At 40.6% G+C, this 21,228-nt stretch overlaps 1 protein-coding gene across 8 annotated transcripts in view; it reads right to left on the bottom strand.

Moving 5' to 3' along the window:
- FAM135A (family with sequence similarity 135 member A) overlaps nt 1-21,228 on the bottom strand; it is a 162,149-nt gene that overhangs the window by 81,273 nt on the left and 59,648 nt on the right. For 7 of the 8 annotated variants that reach the window (XM_055534765.1, XM_055534764.1, XM_055534768.1 and 4 more), the window contains 2 exons: nt 389-528; nt 206-276 (listed from right to left, as the gene is read on the bottom strand). In XM_055534765.1, the coding sequence (XP_055390740.1) occupies nt 206-276; nt 389-528 (211 nt within the window). The remainder of the gene's footprint in view (nt 1-205; nt 277-388; nt 529-21,228) is intronic. The other variant, XM_055534769.1, reaches the window with a different exon arrangement.

Raw genomic sequence — 21,228 nt, 5'->3', positions numbered from 1 at the left:
GGCTTTGCTACCTGCAGCTCCTGGAACCAGCATGAGCACAAAAAACCAGGACTAATCATTCCCATGAGACTCTCCCAAGGGGGAGAAGTTCAAAATAAATAAGAAGAGGGTAGGCTGGGTTCCAAGAAGAAAATGGGACTTTAATAGGGATAGATAACAGTCACACATGACTACAGATTTTTAACTGTTCGATTAGCCTACTCACGAATAATCTCCATCTGTGAAGTGTAGATCCAGGGATAACAGAAAATTCATTTCCTCAAGGGTTTCTTCAATCTGAAGAGAAATTAGACTATGAGATGCCTTTTGAATATTTTATAGAAAGTTAGAAATATGCCTTGAGGCTTTATGAAAATATTTATCTAAATATATATGAAGAAATGTTTACCTTTTTTTCATCCAACAACATTTTAACTTTGAAGATCATGACATCATTTAAAACAACCTCCTCATTTTTATATAGAATTTGAAATGTTTTACTGCAAATCAGAGAATCATGAACTGAAGCTGGAAAGGCTAAAGTCATACCTAAAATAGATAAGATATGCAATTGACAGGTAAAAGGCAAAATACAGTATAATTAAAACTTGTGGTTATTTCAAAATACTATATGTTAGATTATACAACTCCAACACCATTATTTTATATAGCAGTATTGGAACATTTCTGAAAGTTTATTAATTACTATGAAAAAAATGAATAGAGAAGAACATTATAACCATTACAGAACTCTTGTACAACTAATTTTAATCTGAGAAGGTAAATGAGAAACCTCATGGTGGAATTTAAGAGTGAACAATTCATTCATATGCCAAAGGAATCTGGTTGGCTTTTGTCCTGGTTGCTAGGAAGTAACTTCTAAGCCCTGGGAATAAAGAATTTGGTTGGCTTTTCTCCCTAATTCCTGAGAGCTAGCCTCTAAATCCAGAATTTCTCAGTGACAGAAGTGTCTGTTATTCATGGTAGCCCAGAGAGTATACGACGAGGAGGTGACTCAGAATGGGGACTGGCCACACCCGTAAGACAACTATGCGACTGGAAAGTTGGGGTTTTCAGCCGCATGCTGTACGCCCAACGTCCAGGAGGAAAGGGGGCTGGAGACTGAGTCATGTGGCTGCTGAGCCAATCAGTCATGCCCATGTAACACAACACCAACAAATGCAAGACACTGAGCCATGGCCCCTTCTCTCTGTGTTATCACACAGGCTTCCTGGGCGGGAAATGTATTCCTGACTCCCTGGGGAGAGAACAATGGGAGCTTCACAGATCTGGGGCCCTCCAGACCTGGCTGAATGCGTCTGTTCTCCTGGATGGCTCTGCTTTGTATCTCTTTGCTGTAACAGAATTTTAATAACAAGTAGGGTTGTGTGAGTTACTAGTGAATCATTGAACCTGAGGGGAGATCAGGACTCCCAACTTGCAGCCACATGATCAGAAGTGAGGGTAGCCTGTAGATCCTCCTGTCATAGCTGGTGTCTGAGATGAGAGCATCTTACGGAAAACTGCACACTGGAAAGGGTGGTCCGTCTCCAGGCTGCTGGTTTCAGCTCATCCCAACAGCTTACTTGCTGTCTTACTACTCTACCCTCCAGAAATGGTGGTGGTGGTGGTGGTTTAGTCGTTAAGTCGTGTCCGACTCTTACAATCCCATAGACTGTAGCCCTCCAGGCCCCTCTGTCCATGGGATTCTCCAAGCAAGAACACTGGAGTGGCTTGCCATTTCCTTCTCCAGGGAAATATCCTTCAGAAGTAACATGATGGAAAAAGCAGTCATAGAAGCTAGAGTTGGTCAGTGGGCACCTCTGCAGGCAGAGAACTCAGAGTGTGACACCGGAGTCCACCTGGAGCAAGGAGGGTGCCCCCGTGGGGTGATGTCGGCACCTCTGTAGGAGGGGATGGTGGTCCAGGCAGAGCAGTGTGCTGGGCACTCATGCAAGATGAGGGGGCAACTGCACGAGAGGGCACCTACGGCTTGCAGGGGCGGGGGTCCTGGCAGAGGGGCACCCTGGCAGAGCAGCTACAAAAGGATGAAACTTCCACCTGAGTGTGAAGGTGGGTGTGGGCAGCGGCAGCCTGATGCACTCCAACACGACCGGAAAGAGGAGAGGAGACTGCCTGCAGGAGGACAGAAAGGCTCAGGTAGGGTGAGGAGGGTCACGGGGACAGGAGCTGCGTGAGGGGCTGAAGCCCCAGAGGCCCGCAGACGCGTCCACGAGGGAGCGGGCACAGCACAGCAGCCTGCTTATGGAAGAGACTGACAGGGAACCAAGGGCCTCAAGGACAGTGACAGCCAGCTTCCTCACTGAAACCTCCAGGCAAAGGAGGGACACAAACGGAAAGGAGACCCAACTACAGAGTGAGTCCTGCAGCACTAGACGAGAATTAGAAACACTGATGCGAATTCAAGGTTTTCTATATGCCTAAAGAAAAACAGGTGTAAACGTGTCCATGTATGATAAATACATGTGTGTGTATACAGATCCTCACCAGCTCTGTCCACTCAAAGGGGCTGAGAACACAACCCCAGTACTGGCTCCTAACACTGTTCTCATTAAGAGGAACCAGGGCTTTGGAGAAATGGATGACTCCAGAGTTGAGCACACACAGGACAAGACAAGCCTGGCCCATCATTTCACATCAGAAAGTTAAGTGCTAGAAAAATGAGGGGACACATCAAAAGAACAGGAAGCCAGCTTGAAGCGGCTATCCTGGTTGGATCTGGGATCAACTGAACATCAAAATAAATTATGAGAGAAATGGATTAGCATGCACTGGATAATAAGAGAAATTCACAAATCCACAGATATAAATAAATAAAAGCCCAGAAGTCTGAAGGGAAAAAGAGTGACTTTATAGTGGAGAAGTGACAGAGAATCAAATGATCTGTTAACATCACATGAATGGGACACACTGAGGGCATGTGCCACCTATAATAAGATACAATGAGATGAGCACAGCATCACTCCTGAGACAGTCCTATCAAAGATCACAAGGGAATCACAGAACAATGAAAACTGAAGGACTTTCTACAAACTATCGGGACTACAGTCTTCAAGAGCATTATGGTCCTGAGAGTCAAGGACAGACGGAGGAACTCTTCCAGAACGAAAGAGACCCACGAGGCACAGCACCTGTTACAGGGCACGATTCTGAACTGGATCATTTCCTGCAAAGGCCTTTATGGGGAGAGGTCACAAACTTCAATGGGTCTGAGTATACGTTGGCAGGGAGGTACCAATGTCAGTTTTATAATCTGATGCTTTCATTGGGTTATACAGGACAATTCTCTTGTCTGGAGAACATACACACTGAAGTGCTTGGGGATGGTGGAGCACACTTCAGGAGAGAAGTGCTTTGTCTCGTACTTACAACTTTTCCCTTCACACATATATAAAGGAAATCGAGTAGATCACAAACTCAACTTCTATAAAGGGGCAGAGTTGAAAAGAGGAAGAAACTTTCCTCAATGGAAAGAAAAACTTAAAGGACTCGGATAATGCAGAGGTAGAATCTGCCACCGCAGAAAGCACCAGAAGGGCTGCAGCTCCGGAGCAGGGCTTCTTCCTCCTCCATGATCCCCTCCCACGTGCCCACAGCTCCTGTGCGCCCATGGGTGCTTGTAGATAGGCTCCGTGCCTCCTATGGCCACCTCCACCACCTCTGAATGGCATGGAGTCAGACAGCACCACCTGCAGACTCCTGGAAGCCTTTATGCTTGAAGGCTCTAGCACTCAAGGCAAGGTTGTGTGTGCATGCGTGCTTAGTCACTCAGTCGTGTCTGACTCTTGCAACCACATGGACTGTAGCCCTCCAGCTCCTCTGTCTGTGGGGCTTTTCAGGCAAGAATTCTGGACTGAGTTGCCAATACTTCGTACCAAACAACTCCAGGCATCAATGTGGGTGATAAATCGCCCCAATTCATTCCCTCCCCTCCCTCAGGTTTCTTGCCTTGTAGCCCTCCTAGCTCCTACTCCTAGTCTGGTCTCCTAAAGCTTTACATGACCAATGACTGCAATCCTTTGGTAACTTACATTTCAATCAACACCCTCTCTCATGCCCCGGCCTTTCTTTCCAGTTCATTCTATCTAAGACCAGCACTTCAGCGATCCTTTGCTGCTGTTGCTAAGTTGCTTCAGTCGTGTCCGACTCTGTGCAACGCCACAGACAGCAGCCCACCAGGCTCCCCTGTCCCTGGGATTCTCCAGGCAAGAACACTGGAGTGGGTTGCCATTTCCTTCTCCAATGCATGAAAGTGAAAAGTGAAAGTGAAGTTGCTCAGTCGTGTTCGACCCTCATCGACCCTATGGACTGCAGCCTTCCAGGCTCCTCCATCCATGGGATTTTCCAGGCAAGAGTACTGGAATGGGGTGCCATTGCCTTCTCTGAGCAATCCTTTGACCCCCCTCTAAAGAGGAGAGTCTGCGAATCCTACTCTTCTCAGCCCTCAGCTTCTTCTCAAGTCCTCACTTCCCTCCCCCTCTTTTACTTAAACTCCATGGTCCAGTGTCATTGGCACCCCTTCCTTACTGCTGCCGAGTAGTCACACTACATTTTCAGAATCATTCTCTCTCCACTTTCCCAGATGACTATTTCATACATTTCCTCCTCTCCCTCAGTCTCAACCAAGAAGTCTGGTTCTTATTTCATAAGAAGATATAAGCTCCACTAGGGCATCTACCCACGGACACCCCCTGGACAAGCTCCCCATGTCTCTGACCCCCTTTCTGGCAAACGCCTCAAAGAATTCTCTGCATTTAACGTCCCTGCTTCATCTCCTCCCCTTCTCTCTTTAGCCCATTTCATGACAGCTGGTCTTCAAGATGCCTCCACCCTGAGTCTCACTGTGTGGCTTTCACATCCTTGTGTCCACTTCCCACAAAGTCCCAGGAGGATCTGTGTGGACACAGCAGAGGTAACAGACTGCAACCTCTTGAGACCCTGAGCCAGACGTAAGCTGCTGAGCAACTTCCGGATTCCAGATCCAAAGAAACTGTGAGACAATGCTTGTTGTTTTAAACAAGGTTTGGGGGTAAATTCTTACACAGCGATAATTCATCCACACTTAACTAGACTTTGACCAAGTAACTGCTCTTATCAAGACCAAAGAATGACCTCCACTTTGCAAAAAGGAATACTTCATTCTTAGAGCTCATCTTGGTTGACTTATAGTCCGCCTCTGATCAGTGACACACTCTCTACTTCCTGAAGGCATCCTGGATGTCCCACTTTCCTGGTTTTGCTCCTACCTCATGGGGCATACCCTTTTAGTCTTTTTTTTTTTTTTTTTTTTTTTGCTGTTGTTTTCTTATCCAAGAAGCATAGCCTCATGGTTAAGGACAGACTGTGGTTGAAATTCAGGCTCTGCCACTTATTAGCCCTAATTCAACCATTACTAATCTCTTACGCCTACATCCGATCTTCAGTAAATCCCACTAGCTCTGCCAACAAACTATGCACATCCAGCACTACTGAGTGAGAGTGACAGAGTGCTTGAACTGAAACATCCCACTGTTAGGAGTGCCCTGAATGGGATTCTAAAGTACAGGATAAGAAACTGTACACAGAATAAATTATCCTAAACTGCTTTGGAATGACAGTAAGTAACCTTCTGTGAGGGTCACCTCTGTCTCAATTAACATCAATATTTAAAGCTTGCAAAAAGATGTACCAATGATTTACAAAATAAACTTTTTAAATTTTATTCTCAAATCAGGAGGCAAGGGCAAAAGGCGGCACAGTCCCATTCATTTACTCACTCATCCAGTCAACAAGTATTTACTGAATACCTATTACAACAGCTATTATTATAATCCATTAGTCATCACATAATACTTTCTAGGTGTTAGAGATAAACAGTAAAATTAAAGAGATAAGAACCTCTGATCTTTTGGAGCTCACATCCTAATGGGAAGGGAGACAGAATAAAAATAGTAAATAAGAAAAATGACACAGTGTGTTTGAAGGCAGTAAAGTGCTGCACAGAAAGGTAAAGAGAGGAAAGCAGGTGAGAAAGGCAGCGGTTTTAAACAGAGCAGCCAGGCAACACTTAATAGAGAAGCTGACCTCTCAGGAAGGAACGGAACGCACTCCCACATTCTCTTTCCGCTATGGACTCCCTTCACCTGAGAAGTCTGGAAGCTTGTTCCCTGGAGAGGGTGAAACAGAGCCCTCTGAATGGCAAAGCAGAGAGCACCAAGGTATGAGCAGAGGGATTCTGACCCTGGATGCAGAAGTTCGCAGAGCTCTTCCTCCTCGGGTTCCCAGAAGGCTGGCAGTTAAGATTCTTCCTTTCTAGGAAGGAAACAGGCTAGCCTTCTCTGGTATCTGAGGAACTGTGGTGAGTCTAAGATCTAACCCTACTTGCAAACCAATAAGCTAGCTGGCCACAGTGTCATGGTGCTGGCAGGAGACATGGGATTCCTGGGCCAGAGATACACAGCAATAGCCTGAGTTTCAAGTTCACCTCAGTTCCCCTTGTTCTCACTCCCCAGGAACATGAATGTGACACAGGTCAATACTATTCATGCAGTGAGGTTCTGGTCACAGTTGAGGAACTCTAAGCTTAGGAAACCTCAATCTTTTTTAAGGGGCTATAAGAAAAACCCAAAATCACTGCAGATGGTGATTGCAGCCATGAAATTAAAAGACGCTTACTCCTTGGAAGGAAAGTTATGACCAATCTAGATAGCATATTCAAAAGCAGAGACATTACTTTGCCAACAAAGGTCTGTTTAGTCAAGGTTATGGTTTTTCCAGTGGTCATGTATGGATGTGAGAGTTGGACTGTGAAGAAAGCTGAGCGCCGAAGAATTGATGCTTTTGAACTGTGGTGTTGGAGAAGACTCTTGAGAGTCCCTTGGACTGCAAGGAGGTCCAACCAGTCCATCCTAAAGGAGATCAGCCCTGGGTGTTCATTGGAAGGACTGATGCTAAGGCTGAAACTCCAATACTTTGGCCACCTCATGCGAAGAGTTGACTCATTGGAAAAGACTCTGATGCTGGGAGGGATTGGGGGCAGGAGGAAGAGGGGATGACAGAGGATGAGATGGCTGGATGGCATCACTGACTCGATGGACGTGAGTTTGAGTGAACTCCGGGAATTGGTGATGGACAGGGAGGCCTGGTGTGCTGCGATTCATGGGGTCGCAGAGTCGGACACAACTGAGTGGCTGAACTGAACTGAAATGAAGAAAAACCTGTGTAAACTTTGAACTGGAGCCAGACCTTATCTTTGTCAGTGTGTATGTGTGTGTCAGTTGCTCAGTCATGTCTGACTCTTTGTGACTCTATGGACTGTTGCCTGCTGGCCTCCTTTGTTCATGCCAGGCAAGAATACTGGCGTGGGTAGCCATTCCCTTCTCCAGGGGATCTTCCTGACCCAGGGATCAAACCCCGGGTCTCCTGAATTGCAGGCAAATTCTTTACTGTCTGAGCCACTACTTACACCTCCCAAAGCTCTTTACTACAGCAACATCTTTAAGAAGATCATTTGGAACAAAAGCCTTTCAATGTCTCTGCTCACAAGATGTACAAAAACTGGGAAACCATGGAGAATTACTTTCAACAACTTACAAGGTAAAATCTGATTTTCCACAACTCTTGATATGGGGAATCTGACAAGTTGGTATATCTATAACAGATGTATTATGTAAATTTATTTTATTAGATAAGATCTATAGATGCTGACTTCACAGATTCCTTAGCAATCAGCTCACCAACATCACCCACTATGAAGCTCAAAGACACAAGTCCCAGGTATGCTTTACCAAACGTCCAATCAGCTTCCTTGTCTCCTCCTGCAGACACCTGAGGACAATCAGACATCTGAAGAAGGCTTCTAACATACAAGTTAGAAACCAAAGCAGAGAGAAAAGCAACTTGTAGAGAGAAATTTTTAAAAATCTATCAGTGTTGTTCTTAGAGAAAAGACATTACATTCATGAAATAAGAAAATGCTGCTATAACTGGGGGCGAGAGAGGGATGTATTGGGAGGCTGGGGATAGCAGATGCAAACTACTGTATATAGGATGCATAAACAACCAGGTCCTACTGCACAGCACAGGGAACTATATTCACTATCCTGTGACAAACCATAATGGAAAAGAATATGAGAAAGAATGCATATAAATACATATATATGTACCTGTATATATATATATCACTTGCTGTACAGTAAAAACTAACACAAGATTGAAATCAACTGTATTTCAATACAATAAATTTTTTTTAATTTTATTTTATTTTTAAACTTTACATCATTGTATTAGTTTTGCCAAATATCAAAATGAATCCGCCACAGGTATACATGTGTTCCCCATCCTGAACCCTCCTCCCTCCTCCCTCCCCACACCATCCCTCTGGGTCATCCCAGTGCACCAGCCCCAAGCATCCAGTATTGTGCATCGAACCTGGACTGGCAACTCGTTTCATACATGATATTTTACATGTTTCAATGCCATTCTCCCAAATCTTCCCACCCTCTCCCTCTCCCACAAGTCCATAAGACTGTTCTATACATCAGTGTCTCTTTTGCTGTCTCGTACACAGGGTTATTGTTACCATCTTTCTAAATTCCATATATATGCGTTAGTATACGGTCAATACAATAAATTTTTAATAAGGAAAATGCTGCTACACAAAGGAACAGTAACAAAACAAAAGAGCATTTGAATTTTAAAAGAAAAGATGGGGCAAGAGGGAGCAAGGAAAAACAGGGAAGTGAGGAGGGACAGAGAAAGAAAAAGGGAGAAAGAGAAAGCCAAAAAGCTCAAAAAAGGGGTTAAAGTTGAATACAAAAACCTATTAAATACAACAAAAAGACAGAAATGGAAAAAAAGTAAGAGGAAAAATACTAAAAACTATGAGAACCAGTGAAGGTGATCAACCATCTAAAGGACAGAAGTTTTATAAAGGAAGAGCACAGAAAACAGGTGGGAGAAAATAACAAACAGAACATTTCTCCGAACTGAAGTCCATGTGCTTCTGGAAGAAAAGGCCCAGTGAGCCTCAGAGACCACAGGGGCGTCATCATGTGCGCTAGGGCCACAGAAAGAGAGAGAGAGTCCCACAGGATTCTTGACAGGGGTAAGGATCACATTCCTTGACCAGCAACTAGAGCTTCGGGGCTCTCAACAGCCAAGCTGCAACCCCAAAAGACAAGGGGCCAACATTCCCAAAATTCTGAAGGAAAGAGAATTCCTTTCCAACCTAGAATGCCATGCTCAGCTAAACACATGTTAAGAGTAGAATAAAGACATTTTAGAGATTAAAATTTTTCTTTATGTCTGAAAGAAAAGTATGCCACTTTCCCCAACAAGATGTTGGAGAACAGGCTCCACCAAAATGAGACAGAAAACCAGGAGAAAAAAACGGATTCGTTTTGATGTTTGGCAAAACTAATACAGTGTTTCAGGTTTAAAAATAAAATAAAATTTAAAAAAAAAAAAAAAAAAACCAGGTGGAAGGGAAGAAGACCAACACACAAGGGAGGCTGAGGGAATGGCAGGAAGAGGGTGAGGACACTTCCAAAGACGTCCCCTGTCTTAGATAGAGGTGATGCATCAAGATAGGATCAGTGTGCTCAGAATAGACAGCTATGTTGAGGTCTACCATCCTAAAGACTTCTGCTGCCATGGTGCCTTTTTTTTTTTTTAAATAACCTAAGGACAAATTAAAAGCTTGGCCAGATTCCTTTCAGCACTAGCTGTGTTTGAGGATATACTCAGGACATTTCCGCCCTATGGGAGCCTAGATCATACAAGGGCAGTCTTTGCATCTCACAGTGGCTTTCTGCTTTGCCTTACTCGAGTCTAAGAGTTACAGGAAGGAAAACTGAGTAGTAAGTGTAGATGCACATCAGCCTGTCTCATACATTGTACATCCAGTGCTCCATCACACCATAACCTTGGCGGGAGCCCTGGACGTGTGAGCTCTGTGTTTCATACAACTCACTCCTGACCTTGCCCACTAACTCCCCTAGAGGTATCCTGAGGCCCCTCAGTATGCAGAAGCACACCACAACCAGGGACTACTTGGCTTTCTCATGGATGCTTCTTCAAATAGCAGTGTGACTGCAGCATCCCTTACACCAGGCTTGTGCTATTATTACTCAGTTCTTCCAAACTCAACCAGACCCGTCCATGGCAGACACTCGTAGGTCATGAAAGTATAAACAACAACAAAAAAAGAATGATTAACACAAAAATCAGGAGAGGTGTTCATGATGCCTTTATGGTACTAGTAATATTCCATTTCTTAAATGAAGGGTTAGGTACCTGGGTGTTTTTTATCACTTAATAAAATAATGTTTTATATTAGCTTCAAAAATGTCTGAACATTTCACAATAAAATTTTAAATGCTTATTGTAAAGGTACTCTATGTCATGCATTGTTCTAAGCTAAGTAGATCAAACCAAAAAACCACACTCTCTGCTCTCACCTAATTCTGTAAATTGCATTTCCACTAAGTTTTACAGAGAAGCAGAGAGCCATGACATCTCATAAGATGAGGATGAACTTGGTCAGTGGAGTCAGGAAAGGCTTTGGTGGCAATATAGCATTTGAGTTAAAATATTATTAAAAAGTTTGTCAAATTAAGATGGAAAAGAAGAAAATTTCAAGAGGAAGGAGCAGAAATTTCATGAAGGCAAGGTCCACAGTCAGCACTTGTGGAGAAATGAGAACTTGTGTGCATTGTTGGTGGGAATGTAAAATGGTATGTATAGCTATTGTGGAAGCAGTATGGAGGGTCCTCAAAAAGTTAAAAATAGAACCACCATATGGTCTAGCAATCCTACTTCTGGGTATTTATACAAAAGATTTGAAGACATAAATATCTGCTTTCTTATGTTCACTGAAGCATTGTTCACAGTACTCAAGAGGTGGAAACAATTGAAATGAACATCAACAGATGAATGGATAAAGAAAGTGAGATATAAGACGGAATATTTTCAGCCTTAAAAAATAAAGGAAATCCTGTCATATGCTACCACACGGATGAATGATGAGGACTTATGCTAAGTGCATACAACAGGTCAGACAAATACTGCCATGATTCTACTTACACAGGGGCTCTCAAACAGTCACTCATGGAAACAGAAAGCAGAGTGGTTGAAAGGGGCTGGGAGTTGGGGGAGATGAAGAGTTTATGTTTCACCCTGCTCAACTTACAGTTTCAGTCATGCAACAATGTGTATACAATTAGAAACACTTACTGAACACTGAAAAGTTTGTTACTAGAGGAGATTTCATGTTATGCACTTAAAAAAAAAAAAGGGTGATTTACTCTGGGGTTTTAGTAACCTACATTGTTGTTCAGTCACTCAGTCGTGTCCCACTCTTTGCGACCCCACGCTCTGCAGCACACCAGGCCTTCCTGTCCATCACCATCTCCCAGAGCCTGCTCAAACTCATGTCCATTGAGTTGGTGATGCCATCCAACCATTTCATCCTCTGTCGTCCCCTTCTCCTCCTGCCTTCAATCTTTCCCAGCATCAGGGCATTTTCTAATGAGCTGGCTCTTCACATCAGGTGGCCGAAGTATTGGAGTTTCAGCTTCAGCATCAGTCCTTCTAATGAATATTAAGGACTGATTCCCTTTAGGATTGACTAGTTTGATTTCCATGAAGTCCAAGGGACTTTCAAGAGTCTTTTCAAACACCACAGTTCAAAAGTATCAATTTTTCAGCACTCAGCATTCTTTATAGTCCAACTCTCACATCCATACATGACTACTGGAAAACCATAGCTTTGACTAGACGGACCTTTGTTGGCAAAGTAATGCCTCTGCTTTTAAATATGCTGTCTAGGTTTGTCATGGCTTTTCTTCCAAGGAGCAAGCATTTTTAATTTCATGGCTGTAGTAACCATCTGCAGTAATTTTGGAGCCCAAGAAAATAAAGTAATCTATGGCAATTTATTTAGACAAAAGCTTTGGGATTTTTGTCCTAACGTAAAGTGTTAGTCATTCAGTCATGTCCAACTCTTTGCGACCCCATGGACTGTAGCCTGTCAGGATCCCCAAAGTTAACATTAATTTCCTGACATTGTGCCCTGGGCCTGGGGTGCCTGGCTGACCCAATTACAGACCTTTATTTATCCCTGTTTTCAGGCCCCCATCTCACTTCTCTCATCTGCTATTCCTGTCTGCACTCTTGGGGGGAAAAGTGTCCTGAAAAGGTCATTCAGCTCCCACTCTGCTTCCTGTCCTTCAAAACTCACTTTAATATTTTTGTTATTCCTTCTCATACTTCTCTACTGCTATTACCAAGGAGTCTTAGAAACAAGAAGACCCAGATATACACTGTACTCAAGTTCACTGTCTTGAATCAGAACCTTTCCCTACTTTTCAACACTTATTTGATAATAACCTCTCCCAATGAGATTAGGAACCACATAAACATTTTTCATTGCTCTAATTTGTGAGTGAGAACCATGTCTTACACATAATAGGTACTCGGCAAGTATTTATTGAATAAATGAACTTTTATCGAACGTCTTAATTTAGTGCTCCATCTCCTTGTTGAAATGATTCTATTTTCACTTTGCCTATCAGTCATCTAACCCCAAACATCAATCCTACACTTTGAAAGACTTTATTTCCATTAAATCATGACAATTCAGATTTTATTCTTATCACCATCTTTGTGCATTTCCATTTCCTTTGGTTAAACAGTGAGCATTTGAATCCTTTATTCTATGAACAAGCAAGCATTCATTCAACCATAATTTGCCTCTAAAATATCAGGAACTAAGAGATATGAACATAAATAAGAATACTGCTCTTGTTTTCAGAGTTCCCAATCTAATTTGGATAGAAACATTCAAGCAAATAATTGCAGTACAATGTGATAATCTCCTGACTCACTATTTCCGGAGACCAAAGCAAATGGTGCTGTAATTATCACTGTCTCTTCAACCAGGTAAAAAGACAGCAAATGGCAGTGACAGAGGAAGCTGCTGAATCCAAGGAAAGAATGTGGAGGCTTGTGTGCCAAATGGACTCAAGTCTCACAATCTATGCAGAGTCTATGACAAGATTTAACTTCATGGTGTTTTCCTTTCACAGTTGTTTCTTTTCACACTTATTTGATTACTGGTAACAGTAATGGAGAAGGCAATGGCACCCCACTCCAGTACTCTTGCCTGGAAAATCCCATGGATAGAGGAGCCTGGTAGGCTGCAGTCCATGGGGTCGCTAAGAGTCGGGCACGACTGAGTGACTTCACTTTCACTTTTCACTTTCATGCATTGGAGAAGGAAATGGCAACCCACTCCAGTGTTCTTGCCTGGAGAATCCCAGGGACGGCGGAGCCTGGCGGGCTCCCGTCTATGGGGTCGCACAGAGGCAGACACGACTGAAGCGACTTAGCAGCAGCAACAGTAATGGATAAAGGACATAGTATGAATTGCCTCCAGCTATGTATTTCTTTAAACTTCCTTCATTTTTAAAAGCATTTTTATTGAATGATTTTTACTGTTTGTTTGTATTAGAATTCCATTTATGAACTGGACAAATTTACAAGATGCTAAGAGCTGAAAGAGATCTATAGAAAGTGCTATGACAATGGGGCCTATTGTCACTGCTTATGGGAGTCATTTACGGGTTAATAAAGGAGATGATGAGGAGGACAAAGGTGCACAGAATACAAGGGAGGTGAAAACCCAGCAAATTTGTTCCAGAGAATCCATAGGGACAATGGTAGGAAATAAAAGTCAGACATGTAGGATGGGGTCAAGTCATGAAAACCTTCACAATTCAGCAAAACTGTCACAACATTTCAGTGACTCTCAAAGGAAGGCCCTAAAAGGTTGGTGGGTAGGCAGAGCTTAAGGAGACAGCTAACAGGGGGGAGAGAGATGGTTCTTGTAGCAGCATTTCAAAATGCTGATGCTTTATTACAAGTGGTCAGTTAGCTGCTCCCAAGGCAAAGCACTGGGCCAACCCTTCCTTACTCTGATAACTAGCCCTCACTTTCAGACTTCCTTTTTTTCTTGACATTAATTTTTTTAACCACTATAAAAGCACTGGGTGGTAGTAGGTAGGAAGAAGAATGCAATATATATACACAAAGAATCTTATCCAGAAGAGATGGCTTTAGAAAAACACTGGTCAAATACAAACAGCTGAAAATTTCCTTTTGTTAAACCAGGCTGATTTCTTATTAGTCCAAATGTTTATCTAGTTGTGAAGCTGCTATCAAATTGGAGAATGTATTTTTTTTGGTAATAAGACTCCCTGCATGTTACTGCTTGAATTTTGTACAATTTCCCTTTCTTCCTCCTCAAAAATAGCAGTCATACAGAAGAACTAAATTGATTTTTTCCCAAAAAGAATGCCAAAATGGCCAACAGTCACATAAAAAGATGCTCAACATGGTTAATGATCAGAGAAATGCAAATCAAACCCACAGTGAACCTCATACCTGTTAGAATGATCATCATCAAAAAATCTACAAGCAATAAATGCTAGAGAGGGTGTGGGGAAAAGGAAACTCTCATAAGATGTTAGTGGGAATGTAAACTGGCCTGACCATGGTGGAAAACAATATGTAAGTTCCCCAAAAAATTAAAAATTGAAAAAAAAAGCTGATTTAGAGAAATACAGGAAAAAAATTTAAAAAATAGATCTGCCATATGATCCACTTCTGGGCATATATCCAAAGGCAATGGTTGTGGGATTTTTTTAAAATATAAATTTATTTATTTTAATTGGAGGCTAATTACTTTACAAAATGTGGGATTTTGAAGAGATCTATGTACTCCTGTATTTATTGCAGCCTCATTCACAATACTCAAGACGTGGAAACAACCACAGTGCCCATTAATGGATGAAAGGATAAAGAAGATGTGGTGAACATATACACAATGCAATGTTATTAAGCCACAAGAAACGAGGATATCCTGTCACTTGCAACAACATGGATTGACCTTGAGCCCATTATGCTAAGTGAAATAAGTTGAGGGTAAAAATGAGCAGTAAATAAGCCATACAGATCTACTACACAATATAATGAATAAAGACAATACTGTACTATAATTATGTAATGTGATAGATGTTATTACAATGGCAATCACAATATATAAATGTATCAAAGTAACTTGTACACAATGTTAAACTTGCATGTTACATTTATTCAATAAATGTTAAATTTATTCAATAAAAAGAAAAATAACTTACTTTTAATTACTTCTTATTTTTTATTCCTTCTCATTACAGCTACTAGCTACCATGGGAGAAGGCAATGGCACCCCACTCTAGTACTCTTGCCTGGAAAATCCCATGGATGGAGAAGTCTGGTGGGCTGCAGTCCATGGGGTCACTAAGAGTCAGACACGACTGAGCGACTTAGCAGCAGCAGCAGCAGAAGCAGCATAGAGCACTTACTATGTGCCAGGCACTGTGTTTTACATATATTGTTGTTAATCCTTCAGGCAACCTTACAGGGCAGGGATTAATTTCCATGTTATAGACACCAAGGCTCTGAGAACATAAATAATTTGTTCAGGAAGTAAATGCCACTGCTGTTTGCTCCACAGGCTATGCCTGGTCTCTATGACGCACTGAAAAACTAGTTCAAACACGTATGTGCGGTTAACTCTTATGCTTACCACAGAACACCCATGCTAGAAGGGAAAAGCGGTCTCACTGGGGAAGGAAAGACCCAAAGATGGTTCTCAAGAGGGCAAAACCATGTCAATCAGCTTCCCAGTGCACAAGCAAGGCTGGCCCTTACACATGGCATAGGGAAAGGCAGGAAAACGGCCCCAGTCAGCTTCCTCTTCATTCAGGGACTGTCTCTCCCAACATCAACACGTGCTGAGACCCTAGAGTTTACCTCTTTCAGTTTTTTAACATCTACGGCAGTTAAAATAGAAAGAGAAGCAGGACAAAGGCATCCAATATTCACAGAGCACCACACTGGGCCTCTCTACCGAATTTTCTCATTTAACTTTCAAAAACAAACTATAAGACAGGGATTATTTCCATTTCAACAGTTAGGAAAGGCTCAGAGAAACTGAGTAATTTGCTTAAAACTATACAGCTAGTAAATGGCAGAGTAAGACTTGAAACTAGTTGTCTAAATTCAAATACTCTCTGCACATTAAGCTGGTTTTATATGAATAGAAATGGAAGCCCAAGGACCCAGATTTCCTTTGTAAGTCACAGTCTAGGGTCTTTTCTGAGGTCTCTTCCTCCCTTGAGTTTTCCCTTCCTGACTTTGGTCATTCTGGTTCATACTTCTTATGCAAGAAATGGTTTATCGATTTAAAAAAAAAATTAGATTTACTTATTAACATGAGATATGCTATAATGAATAGAAAATATAAAAATCATAGGAAAACATCAAATTAATTTTAATGTAAGTTTCAGCTCTTTGCAATATTATATACTTCACAAACAGCATTCTAGACAGCTTCTTACTTTCTTGTATTAATATAAGTCCATTAGTAATACCCGACATGTATATGGTCCTTCACAGTTTGCTATGAACTTTCACTTATTGTAAAGCAGGTTAACATTTTGCAGATGAGAAACCGAAACTCACAGAGAGTGAGTTTTCCAAGGTAACATAAAAGGAAGCTGGTATCCTGATTCCACATAACTACTTTCTTAACCACAACAAAGCTGCACCTCTGACTCCAAAACAGACCTATATAGCTATCTCGATGTCACAGGTGACCTGATCAATACCAAAAAAGGAACTAGCTTTGCCTTGTCTTGCCAGAAACTAAGACTCTTCTTATGTTGGAAACTCATTTCAATTTTATAAACCCTTTCCCTCTTGTGTTACCATAAAAATGCAAATGTTGTTTACTTGTTTTTAACATTTGGAATAAACCCATAGACAAAATATACAAGATTTGACTACAGCTCCAAATCTGAATATGAATGTTAGCAATCTTGACAGTGTAAAACAAAGGATATATCTAATAGGTTGAGAAGTTGAGAAAAAAGAAAATTTGAAAAAAGAGGTAAGATTATGTATATCTTTACTTTTCAAAATGAGGGGTCTTCATATTTAGCTTTAAATGTATCATATGAAGTTCCAGTGATGATCAATGAGAGACGCGGGATAATGTTATCTCTTTTAAAAAGCAGGAGGAGAGGAAGCTGTGTGAGTTAAAATTGTCATTTATCATCACTGGATGTGGAATGTCCATGGAGAGGAAACCATTAGGACTAGAGAAACAGTTAAAAGTGGATGCATCTAGAGAAGGAGTTATGCTTTTCACTACTAACCTTTCTGGATTAATGGATCTTTAACTATTTGCATATATTATTTACAAAAAATTTTGTTTTTCAGAGAAAAGGGATGAATATCAAAAAGCAAATAAAACAGTATATATTTCTTCATAAAAAATACTATAACTATTAGAAATGGCTAGTTGTTACTCAACTTTTTATCAAAATTATACACAGTCCTTTAACCTTTCAAGCTGGGGCCAGCTTCCATGAACCGGCAATGTCCTCTCTGTTGTAGAAATCTCTGAATGCACTGTTATTATTCCATTTCCAACAGCCCATAAATATGCATTGTCTTTCATGACTGATGTTACTACAGATGACAGCTATGTGCTGACCCAAACCTCTCCCTGTCAGCACAATCTCATGCTGGAAATAATTTAAATATGTTGCAATAAAATTCCCAACCCATCTAACCCGCCCTACTGCAACTCACACACAAAATCATTTTTTCTCTTCTTTCCAAAAGTTTTCCAGAAATATACACAAGGTGCAGGATATGGTAAAATATAAACCTGGAAAGAAACAGTCTTGAGATAAAAAGCACAAATCTAAATTAGAAGAAAAATAGGACATGTTAATAAAAAGTACAGAGAAAATTCAAGCCCTTGGGAGAAAAAGTCAACTATTAAGGAACAGAAGTGAAAAGAGACTTAACATAAAGATATTTATGTTGTTTTCAAGGATGAGTCTAGAAGTGAGTGGTATGTATTTATTAAAAGAAAGTCAAATACATAGGAGTAATTTATGAAGGCAGAAAATTTTTTAAAGGATACATTTTCCTAACAAATTAACTAAAATTAAAAAGGTACAAAAGTAAAAGGTACATACATTTCAAGGACTCTTAAAAATCATTTTAAAATGGAACAAATTCTTGGAGGAAGAAGGATAGAAGGAAAGAAAAGAACCTCTTAGACTGGAATAAACTGGCAGCCTGCTATGCACTTGCTTGTCAGATTGTTGGTGAGGAAACTCACCTGAACATGAGAACATAATACTGCATTTACTATACCTGTAGGCCTCTAATAAGTCACCACACTGCATCAACCATTATTCTCTATAATTTTCATATTAACTTAAACATTCCACATAATGGCTATTCTGAGGTAGCATGTCAGGAAATATAATTGGAATGATAGATTTATATCACCACGCATGTTTCAGAGGATGGTTCAGAAGCTGTGGAACATGACACACACATGAAAGGTAACCATTTCTGGTGCTAGGCAGGAAAAGCAGCATATCTCACAATGCATTCAGGGCTACTTTATTGGTAAATGTTGACATCTTTCTGTACCATAAAGAACAAAAATATGACATTCCAAACTAGAGTTAAAGAAAATACACTGATAAAACATCTGGAATAAAAAAGGTCTTGTGTAATCATATTAGGTTCAACATTTCAGGAATGAGAGATAGAAGTTGGCAAATTTTTTTTTAAGTGAGAAAAAAGTGTGAAAAAATGTTTACATATTTTTTTCCTACTGTCAAAAATCTAGTTCTTGTGTTTGCCATTTTGGCTGCTATAATTTAATTAAAAGGAAACAATGGAGGAGCCTGGAAGGCTACAGTCTATGGGGTCGCAAGAGTCAGACATGACTCAGTGACTAATACTTTCACTCTTTCATGCCACCTCTTAAAAATTTTCTGGTATAATGTTTTATTTATACATACATAAATAATGTTTTCTCTATAGGTTAAAATTACATATCATGGATGTCTACTGTTTTCCAAATCCTGGCATCTCTTTTAAAAACTGGTATCTGCTATAAACAATTTATTTTTAAGATACTTTCTTTTGAAAACTAGCAAGCTATCAGGCCATCAACATCTCACAATCAATAATATACAGTTGACTGTATCAGAAACTTGAAACTGAATGGGTAACGACAATGACTAAATCTGGACTTATAACTAAGAAAAACCAAAATAACAGTGCCTAGCAGAACAAAAGGCACTTAGAAAGAAGGCTCATCATTTAGGTATTTCTGAAACACAAATTTTCACAATGTCAAAATAACATTACTCTGCAAAAAATATTAATTACATGTAATATTTCTGTCATACCAATGATCTGGAAAGGTCTCAAACAACAGAACCTCAAGAAACTAGAAAAAGAACAACAAACCCAAAGTTAGCAGAAGGAAGGGAATAACCAAGATCAGAGTAGAAGTAAATGAAATAGAGGTAAGAAAGACAACAGAAAAGATGAATGAAACTGGGTAGGTTTTTTGAAAAATAAACAAAATTGACAAATCTTTAAAAAAAGAGATGACTCAAATAAAGTTATAAGTGAAACAGGGACATTACAATAAATACCACAGAAATACAAGGAATAAAAGACTATGATGAACAATGACCCCAACAAATTAGGTAACTTAGAAGAAATGGATAAATTCCTAGAGACATACCTTACCAAGACTGAGTGATGAAAAAACAGAAAATCTGCACAGACCAGTAATGACTGTAGCCTACCACACTCCTCTGTCCATGGGATTTTCCAGGCAAGAGTACTGGAGTGGGTTGCCATTTCCTTCTCCAGAGGATCTTCCAAACCCAGGGATTGAACCCAGGTCTTCTGCATTGCAAGTAGACGCTTTACCATCTGAGCTACCAGGGAAGTCCTTAATGAGTAAGGTAACTGAATCACTAATAAATCTCCCAACAAAATAACAGTCCAGGATCAGAAGGCTTCATAGGTGAAATCTACCAAACATATAAAGAATTAATACCAATCCTTTCCAAGCTCTTTCAAAAACTGACTAGCAAGAAATAATTTCAAACTAATTTACAAGGCTAGTACCACCCTGATCGAGAAGCCAGACAAACACACTTTGGAAAAGAAAATTACAGGAAAAGAATCTGAAAAAGAATACATATACATACATGTTTTGGCAACCCATTCTAGTATTCTTGCCTGGAGAATCCTCATGGACAGAGGAGCCTAGAGGGCTGTAGTCCATGGGATCGCAAAGAGTTGGACAGGACTGAGTGACTAAGTACAGCACATAAATATATGTTTAACTGAAAGGTAATTGAAAGGTAAGTCAGGTTCCTGTTACTTTATTTGGTCAGAAATCCAAGTGGAAGAGAGTTATATTCTCTTGGGACTCATCATGAATTTCATAAGGACTGAAGAGAATACATCATTCAGTGCTACAGGAAATGACCAGAGTACCACACCTGAAGCTTCAAAGATCAAGCCCTGAGCCTTTGGAGTGGGAACACTGACTCCAAGACCCTAGACCACCAGAGAACTAAATGTAGGTAGTATCATATAGTGAGAACTCACTCAAAGGAAACCACCAGAATACAAGACCCGGCATCACCCAACCACCGATAGCACCTCCTGCAGGATGTCTCATCTAAACAACAAACAAAACAAAAATACAATCCCAGTCATCAGCAGACAGGATTACCACTCACTCAGCCTTGCCCATCAGAGGAACAAACAAACAAAAACTCAGCACAAATCTCACCCTATAAGAAGCTTACACAAACCACTGGACCAACCTTAGAGGGCAGAAACCAAAAGGAAGAAAGAATTCAACCTTGAAGCCTGGGAAAAGAAGACTTCAAACACAGTAAGTTAAAAAAAAAAAAAATAATGAAAGGCAGAGAAATACTACACAAATGAAGGAACAAACTAGAAACACAGAAGTCCAAATAAATAAAGAGGAAATAGGCAAACTACCTGAAAAAGAACTCAGAATAATGATAGTAAAGATAATCAAAAACCCTGAAGGCAAAACGGAGAAAATGCAAAAATCAATTAACAAAGACCTAGAAGAATTAAAGAATAAACATGCAGGGACAAACAACACAAATACTGAAATTTAAAATACTCTAGAAGGAATCAGTATCAGAATATCTGAAGCAGAAGAACGAATCAGTGAGCTGGAAGATAAAATGGTGGAAATAACTTCCGAAGAGCAGAATAAAGTGAAAAGAATGACAAGAGCTGAGGATAGTCTGAGACCTC

Source organism: Bubalus kerabau, chromosome 9, assembly GCF_029407905.1.
Source record: "Bubalus kerabau isolate K-KA32 ecotype Philippines breed swamp buffalo chromosome 9, PCC_UOA_SB_1v2, whole genome shotgun sequence".
NCBI classification, from domain to species: Eukaryota; Metazoa; Chordata; class Mammalia; order Artiodactyla; family Bovidae; genus Bubalus; species Bubalus kerabau.
The sequence above is the reverse complement of the archived record's forward strand: the minus strand, read 5'-3'. Positions and strand labels throughout refer to the sequence as shown.